Here is a 9,515-nt window from a genome sequence, read left to right as displayed (position 1 = left end):
CTTACCCCTCTTCTGCTTCCTCTCACGCCGCTTGTGGCGCCTCCGCTGTGGGCGAGATGCAGTAGTGGGGGTCGGTGATGGTGTGGGCCTCCGGAGCAGACCGAGATCCCGCAGCTCTTCGGCATGTGCAGAGTTTAACTCTAAAAATGTGGTTCTGCCGACATCGAGCAGAAACTCATGACTGTATGCGTGCTTAGAGACAGATAGACGTGACGAAATATGTACAAAAACACAGCGACTCACAAGACAAAAAACACGAAAACACCTTTCTGTCGGGAGAAGAGAAGCCGCAGCGTGTGAACGCGCCGCCATCCTGTCATCCTACTATTTAGCGCCCAAACGCTGGAATAGCCTACCTAACATTGTTTGGGAGGCAGACACACTCGGTCAGTTTAAATCTAGATTAAAGACCCATCTCTTTAACCTGGCTTACACATAACACACTGACACATTTCTAATATTCAAATCCGTTAAAGGATTTTTAGGCTGCAGTAATTAGGTCAACCGGAACCGGGAACACTTACCATAACACCCGATGTACTCGCTACATCGTTAGAAGAATGGCATCTACGCTAATATTAGTCTGTTTCTCTCTTATTCCGAGGTCACCGTAGCCACCAGACCCAGTCTGTATCCAGATCAGATGGTCACTGCAGTCACTCGGATCCAGTACGCATCCAGGCCACATGGTGGATCAGCACCTAGAGAGGACCTCTACAGCCCTGAAAGTCAGCGGAGACCAGGACAACTAGATGAGCCCCAGAGACAGATCCCCAGTAAAGACCTTGTCTCAGACGGCCAAAGGGACAATACCACAGGAACCGGTTGAGTCCTCTGCACAATGTGACTTTGCTGCAGCCTGGAATTGAACTGCTGGTTCGTTTGGCCAGAGGAGAACTGGCCCCCCGACTGAGCCTGGTTTCTCCCAAGGTTTTTTCTCCATTCTGTCACTGATGGAGTTTTGGTTCCTTGCCGCTGTCGCCTCTGGCTTGCTTAGTTGGGGACACTTCCTTTCCAGCGATATCGTTGACTTGATTGCACAGACACTATTTAATCTGAACTGAGCTGGATGATGACATCACTGAATTCAATGATGAACTGCCTTTAACTGAAAAATTAGTGTTTACTATTGTCATTTTGCATTATTGACACACTATTTTCCTAATAAATGCTGTACAGTTGCTTTGACACAATCTGTATTTTTAAAAGTACTATATATAAATAAAGGTGACTTGACTAAATTACTAAGAACAATGTGCAGAATTTGAAAGCTTCTCAATAGATCTCGCAGTAACCTTATTCTATCAACATTGCTTTCCCGAGTAAACCTGTTCTGAGCTCGGACCAGTTTGCTTGCTTGTAGTTCACGCTACTCAGCTGAAACAAGTAGCACAGTTTCGTTACACTTTTGTTTTATTTGCTGTTAGATGTTTCTCACTGATTCTTGAGACATGGGACAAAACACGTCCAGCAATTGTAACTGCTATTAGGTTTAAAAATTAAAATATTTTCAATTGTAACTGTTATGAGGGATTAATAATAGAATGTATTTAACACAATTATCCCCTTCAAATTGTATTGTTATGATATCAAATCTATGACACTTATTGTCTTCTCACTACATCTAAAACAGTGTGTCCACAGAGAAGGGTTCAATCATTCATATGCTATAAAATGGTTAAAAAAAAATTAATGATAAAAAAGAGCTCGTTTTATCAAAAGCAACAATTAATTTTATCTCATATCAAAGCAAGTTTGATTTATAATGACACATGCATGTTTTATAAGTGTGTTTTAGATATACCTGCTTTTTGTTAAGTATCTTATAAGGTTACTCTTTGACATGATTGTTACTTGGACTCATTTGTTCATAGATTTATCACTCTCGCTCGTACATGCCAGTGATAGATTTTGAAAGAATTCAAGTAAATACATTACTATGTTTGACTCATTTGCACGTTCATGATGTCTTAGTCTATCAAAACAACATGCACACACTATTTATTTTGGTGGTAAAGGATGAAAAAGTAACATCTTAGAAATCTTGTAATATGCTTTGTCATTGGATAAATCAGGACTTTGCTCTGCTATTCAATGCTGAAACATCCAACAAGCTTCTCGAGAGGTGGGAGACGGCATTCAAGCAAAAGATCATCAATGAAGCCCAGTGTATTACATCGACAGCAGAAATTCGGTGTCTTCTCAATGCAGCAGGTGGACAAGGATCTGGCAATAGTTGGCATGATTTGTGAGGATGTCAATTTCATATTTTTTTCTCTGGTTTCTTGTTATTGTGAGCACTAAATGTTTGTTTTTGTTTTATCTTAAGTCGCCCACCACCCCCTAAACATCTACTCATTCAGATTGGGACGATGACATGTCACATGTCCTGCTGCTGTTGCATCTCCTGCCTTCTTCTCCAGGGAGGAAGACGACTAAGATCAGTCCAACAGAGGCTGTTGACAGACTTGTGCATTAACATAAGGTAAAACTAGCAATACTGTTGCAAAGTCATTGTGAATGTTTAAATGCAGTGGTTTTCAATCATAGTCCTTGGGATTCACCCCTCTGCACATTTTGTTTCTCTGACCTGACACACTTAAGGGATAGTTCACCCAAAAATGAAAATTGTCATTTACTCTTTTCATCATTTACTGTTCCAAACCTCTATACATTTCTTTGTACTGCTGAACACAAAGGAAGATATTTTGAAGAAAGTTTGTAAATTGGCTGCTTTGGGCAGCCATTGACTTCCATAGTAGGAACAAAATAAAAAAATACTATGATAGTTAATGTCTGTACAAAGTGGCCTGTTTACAAACTTTCTTCAAAATTTATTTGTGTTCAGCAGTACAAAGAAATGTATACAGGCTTGGAACAACCTGTGGGTAACAACCTTTTCTGTAAATTACAAATTTTTCATTTTTGGGTGAACTAACCCTTTAGTTTATTTCATGGAGCTCTTACCTAATGAGGTGAAGATCTGAATCAGGTTTGTTGAATAAGGGAGACATACAACATGCAGAGCAGTGGGTCCACAGGACAGGGATTGAAAATAACTGGCATAATGTGTCTAAATGTTCCTTTTGGACTCTAACTGATTGCACGTGTTCACTTGCATTATGTTGACCTACAGATCTCGGATGTCCAAGTACAACTCTTTGTTTGTGTTCTAATGAAGTCAGTCAGTCACATAGCTTGATTTGGCTGAGGGTGTATCAGCAAATTGTATTTATAAATTTTTTCTGTGTGTGTGTGGGGGGGGGGGGGGGGGGGGGGTTGAGAATTAATTTAATGACGTTTTCCTTTCACTGTAATACACAAAGCATGAGATCAACTGGTTTTGTTTGGCACGTATTGGGTTAAGAGGTGTTATATAGTTTTTTTTTCTTATTATGCATTTATCATTTCACATTGTCATTATATGTCTTCAACCTGTCCTACGATGAAGCCCTGGTATCAAAAGCCAACAGCTTGTTCTACAGGCCTTTTGATCTGCAGTGTTTATATGGGTCAGATGATGGTGAATATATTGTTCCCCCTTTTGTGTTGGTGTAATAGTTACATCTGTGTTAAAAATAAAATTTCAAACTGATACAGCGTGTTGACTTTTTTTTTTTTTTACACAATGCACAGGTATTTTTAGTCGAATACAGATTACACTTAATTACCATAATCAGGGTTTGTATGAACACTATATTAGTGTGGAAATAAGTCTCTTGGTGTTAAGATATTGACACACGTAGTGTAGTTTCAACACTAACTTGGTGTAAATGAGGGGGAGGGAAAACACTAACGGTGTTAACGGTGAACACTTACAGTGTTGTTTTTACTCTATGCAAGTGAAAAAAAAGTAACACTATTTAAAGTGTTAGTTTAACTATTTAGTGTGGACCTATATAAACCCCGAAAAAGTGTTAATTTTCTCACTGTGAGTGTTAATTTACCACTTTCAAATTTGCTGTGTAACATTGGACAATGTTAAATTAACCCCAATGAGCTGCATCAAACTACTAAAATTAGTTATTTTAGGAGTTTAAAAGTTTTTTTTATTATTAATGTTTATTTTGTCCTTCAGTTTACTATTGAATAATGTTTAAATAAACCTCGTGGGTTACATCAGACTGCTCCATTTTGTTTGTATTTATTTTTGTCTTATATTAAGTATCCTGATATTATTGTGTAATTCTATTACATATTATGTTATTTACTCAATATGGTATTATCTTACTCAAAATATTATGTATAATCATGAAAGTAATCAATATACTAATCAATATGTTGAGTTGTTCCCAATACTGGATGTCTTAATGAAGATTGTATGTATGAGGGCCCTTCCAATTGGGCAGTGTCAGTGGTTTACATGGGATTGTACCAGTGAACTTGAGTAACCCAATGAACTTTGGGTGATTTCCAGAAGTTGACAGTAAGGAGTAAACAGATTTGATGTATGTCTCATGGGACCACCGCCAACCAATGGGAAGCGGCAAAATGAAAGTTTTTAAAAAATGGTTTGTCTCATGGGACCACTGCCAACCAATGGGAAGCGGCAAACTGAAAGTTTTAAAAAAAATGGTTGATTTGGCCAAATTCCACCATTAAAAGATGGACCAGGTGTGCTAGTAATAAATTGTGGCAAACCAGACAGGCATAACCGATAAAAAAAAACGGAACTACCAACTTTGGTAAGGGAAAGGGGTATAAATATGGGTGCCTGAACGGACAAAGACTCAGATGTAGCAGCTGTCATCTCGACTTTGTTGCTGTGCTCAATAAAGTCTTATTTTGACATCTGGAACTCTACTTCTTGAGCTTTTTTGACAACTTTGAAAAAGACCATTGTTTGTTCCACAACAATATACATAATGTTATGCATAAACCCCATTTTAAAGGCATATTAAAATGTTCACTGTATAAGGAATAATCTTTGTGATTATTTATATAACATTATTAGACTGTTTCAACGGCAACAACATAAACAAACGTTACTGCAGTGCGCATGCGCGCTTTTATGGCCCTAACATAACTTCCGGTAGACTTCCAAATAGAATCAATAACAGTCCTCTAGAGTAGATTATTTTCGATGAGCAAAATATGTAAATAAATAAATGTATGGGAAACACATCCCACAGCACAACCACCTGAGCCCAACTTCAGTCTACTCATCACCTTAACTTAACTGCGTTTGTAGCCGGCACCATAGCCAGACTGATAAACAAACACAGATCGGAAGCTAACTTTGGGCCAGGCGTGTGCGCCCAATGAAACTGTCTAAATAAAGCTTGAAGCATCAGAATCGGCATCGGTGTCGGCCGATCACCATGACAAGAAATCAGTCGGTACTCAGTATCGGCTGCAAAAATCCCTGATCGGAACATCCCTAGGTGTTACGGTACACAAACGTGAAGGTTTGGTACGTACCTCTGTTTTGACATCACGGTTCAGTATGGTTTCGGTACAGCAGGAATAAAAAAACTAAATATAAATTGCTTTTTTATTTTATTAAACAATGGTTTACTCAACAAATTGCACTTTTTAAAATAAATTCAATTATAATTAAAATTTTCTTAAGGAAAAAAATATCAGCTTCTGCTCTAAACTATAGGGAGCCCTTTTACATTACTATAAGGTTACAATTAACAACAGAGCCCAAACTTAAATTTAATTACTATTTATTTTTAACTATAATAATCAACACTCAAATCAAAAAATTGTATGCAAACGTTTTTAAATGATAAAATTACAATAAATAAAATAATAAATGTAAACTTTTACAATAAAATGTTTTTGAAATATAATCATTTACACAGTGGCTGTCATAACTTGTTTCATAAAAGATTTACTCGCGCTCCGCACTGCCATCATAACTAAAGCATCTTTACAACGATCTGTCTAGCCATGTCATAGAGCACCAAATCGGCATGTATTGTCTGAATCTCCTGAAAAATTGAATGATTTGTTCAGTACACATGTGCACCGAACCGAAAGACCGTACCAAAAATTGTTGGTACGAATACATGTACTGTTACATCCCTATTTGCTACTAATCTAGAGATAACAATACTGGTAACTAGTAGGGATGTGCCGATACGAGTATCGGTACCGAACAGTTCACGGGGCAAATTCCAAATGGAAGTGATCACCCCTATCCCCTTGGAGTGGGGACTTTGGAGTGAGCGGGGCACGTGCGTGCCATTATGTAGTCGTTTGGAATGCACTTGGCAAAGCCAGCGACATAATTTCCTCATTATCTCCAGCTGGCATGTTCCCGTGACAACGCAGCAATGTGTCCATCAGCATAAATCAATGGCATAAATACACTGCTCACTCCAAAATCCCCACTCCAAGGGGATAGGGATCATCACTTCCATTTGGAATTTGCCCCGTGAACCGTTCGGTACCGATACTCGTATCAGCACATCCCTAGTAACTAGTTACTAAAAGTGGAAAACTATGAAAGTGGGGAATTAGCAAACCATATGAAAGGCTATTGAAAGGCAGAGTGTAATGGAAACTGGCCCATGAGGCCCAGCTGTTGCATACTGCAAATGAGAACTACCCACAGGTCTCAACATGCCTACAGGGTGACAAACTGTACTGTACTGTTACATATTACATACATTGAAAAATGTGCATATGAATGTTATTAATCTTTAAACCTGCAAATGGACTACTGCAACCCCCTGTATAGTAAACTTTGTAAAACAGAATACAAACTCCTTCCACATTCATGTGTATTAGGGGTTGAACGACTTCTGATTTTTTGAAGTCGACTTTTATGTGATGAAAGTCGAGTCGAAGTCGACTAGTCGCTGATGATGTCATTAATGAACAAATAAGTCTGGAGCTGTGACAAACACCTTGTGCACAGCTATGGCATATGACACAGCACTGCCCACATGGCTGTTGCTCCTATAACAGCTTTTTTTATCAGTTCTTTTGTCTTTGGGTCGTTATATTTCTCACAGATTTCTGCTCATTCTAAATCAGATACAGAAAGCAGCGCAGTAAAGATTACATTAATATGAATGCATTAGTGAGAGCGATTGCGTGTGTGAATTAATTCTACTTGGCAGCGTCTCTCTACTAGTAGTGAAGCTGTGGAATTTAGTTATTAAGAAATATATGCTTGAACTTATCAGTTTCTAAAGCTATTTTTTTGAGAAATCACAGAACAGTGTTGACAATAAATTTCCGCGCTGAATGATTCTGTGTGTGATGTATGCGCTACTGTCTGTAGCCTATGTGTGTGCGTTACAGTGCAGCAGCGCATTCGATTAGAACGGTGATTAACTTACCTGTACAATAAGCTGTTTAAAATGTGCATTCTCCCGTTCAATTTAGAGCATCCAGTAATATAATCACATGTCTTGTGGAGCGCTTTCAGAGTATGCATTTATTTGTCATTTGAACTGTTTGGAAACGGAGCGTAAATGTGGAAGTCCTTCAAAGATTTCTTATCCTGTTGCGCTCTCTATAGGACCAGCGACTAGTCGACGTAAAGCTTACAGCGTCATGGCAGAGCATTGAAATCGACTAGTTGATGCAACCCCTAATGTGTATAGACTGCCAAAACAGAATATGCTATTGAGTGTTAAGACTGTGGTTCAAACTTACTGCCATGACCAGTTCAAAAGGATGTTTGTACACCCTCACTGGGGACTGATACTTCTGCACCATGGTAGAGCCAACAACGGTGCCGAGAACCTAAAAAGAAAAAAAACAGGAAAGCAATCATACATTCCATTTTATGCAATAAACCCAGCAGATTTGGCCTGATTTCTCAGAATTAGTAATATTATAAAGAAAGAAAAAACAAGACACCCAATTATGAACTAAAACAGCTATATTACTGCCAATAATATCATATACCATCTAAACACTGTGGTCTAGAACAATAACTACTGCTATCACTAATAAATAAATAAATAATAATAAAAAAAACATTTGTGTGAGTTATACCGACATTAAACTGGATGATACTAACGTTATATATACTAGCATGTTTTGGGTGTGATCTGTGTAAAACAAAATGATAGTGACATAAAATAATCATAATTCAACATGCGCGGTCTAAACCGAGAAACAACTTGTCATTACGGCGGTAAAGTTAGTTTGACGTTTGACATTCATTAGACATTCGGTTTCATACCAATTAAAATCTTTGCGCCTGTTATGTTTTGAGCCCAAACTAACTCAGATAGACATAAATATATGCCCTTTACATTGCACAAGGTTTAATTTCTAGAAAAAAAAATATATATATAAATTAAACAATTTAACTACATGACACTATAAAACCAATAGCGCCCAGAAAAGCGCTATATAAATGTAAGGAATTATTATTATTATTATGGTAACACTTTACAATAAGGTTCATTAGTTAAACATTAGTTAATATATTAACTAACATGAACTAACCATGAGCAATACATTTGTTACTGTATTTACTAATCTACGCTAAATTTAGAAAAAAAAAATAGAGTTTTTAATGTTAGTTCACAGTGCATTAACTAATGTTAACAAGATTTTAATAATGTATTAGTAAATGTTGAAATTAACATTAACAAAGATTAATAAACGCTGTATACGTGCAGTTCATTATTAGTTCATGTTAACTAATGTAGTTAACTAATGAACCTTATTGTAAAGTGTTACCATTATTATTATACTAAAATGTTCAGAAAAACATCCCTGTTATTGCACAAGGCTCCGTTTTTGGAATTAGCATTCTATGTGTTTTATAATAATTTTACAACTTTTAATGTATGCAATAATATAAATCCATTAAACACCATTTGATCTAAAGGTGTCAAACCACCTGTAAAAATCTCTAAATATTATTCCCTATAATGCACAAGGCTTGGTTTTTTCTGATTATGCCTTTCCTGTTTTTATATACGATACTGAATCTATATTTTTGATGTTTAATATACTTTACCTACTTAAATTCATTAAACTCTGGCACCAGTAGGTACAGTATATTAAACAAACAATATGGTTTCAGTACCGTATATAAAAATAATAGGCATATTCTGAAAAAAACAAGCCTTGTGCATTATAGGGAATAATATTCTGAATATTTTACAGTTGGTTTGATCCCTTTATCTCAAATGGTGTCAAGAGTTTAAAGGTGACATATCATGAAAATCTGACTTTTCCAGGTTTTAAGTGCTATAATCAGGTCGCCGGTGCATCTACCAACCAAGGAAACACGAAAAAGATTAACCCAGTAACTTTGTTTTGGTAAGCCTTTTTCTGCAAGCGTCTGAGAAAATGAGCGCATCAGATTTCGCTCCCTTGGTGACGTGGCAAAAGGTCAAGGTCAGTTTATTTACACTGAACAAAAAACACTTTCGTTTTTGCCCCCATTTTTCATGAGCTGAACTCAAAGATCTAAGACTTTTTCTATGTACACAAAAGGCCTATTTCTCTCAAATATTGTTCACAAATCTGTCTAAATCTGTGTTAGTGAGCACTTCTCCTTTGCCGAGATAATCCATCCACCTCACAGG

The 9,515-nt window shown here is 37.0% G+C and overlaps 1 protein-coding gene across 2 annotated transcripts in view; it reads right to left on the bottom strand.

The window, feature by feature from the left end:
- Positions 1-9,515, bottom strand: part of LOC107567927 (SEC14-like protein 1) — a 121,778-nt gene that overhangs the window by 101,779 nt on the left and 10,484 nt on the right. For both annotated transcript variants that reach the window (XM_016253729.1, XM_016253730.1), the window contains exon 2: positions 7,618-7,707. In XM_016253729.1, coding sequence (XP_016109215.1) covers positions 7,618-7,680 — 63 coding nt within the window. In that variant the 5' untranslated portion in view covers positions 7,681-7,707. The remainder of the gene's footprint in view (positions 1-7,617; positions 7,708-9,515) is intronic.

The sequence above is a fragment of the Sinocyclocheilus grahami genome, unplaced genomic scaffold (genome assembly GCF_001515645.1).
Source record: "Sinocyclocheilus grahami isolate Dianchi unplaced genomic scaffold, SAMN03320097.WGS_v1.1 scaffold1198.1, whole genome shotgun sequence".
Classification (NCBI taxonomy): domain Eukaryota; kingdom Metazoa; phylum Chordata; class Actinopteri; order Cypriniformes; family Cyprinidae; genus Sinocyclocheilus; species Sinocyclocheilus grahami.
The sequence above is the reverse complement of the archived record's forward strand: the minus strand, read 5'-3'. Positions and strand labels throughout refer to the sequence as shown.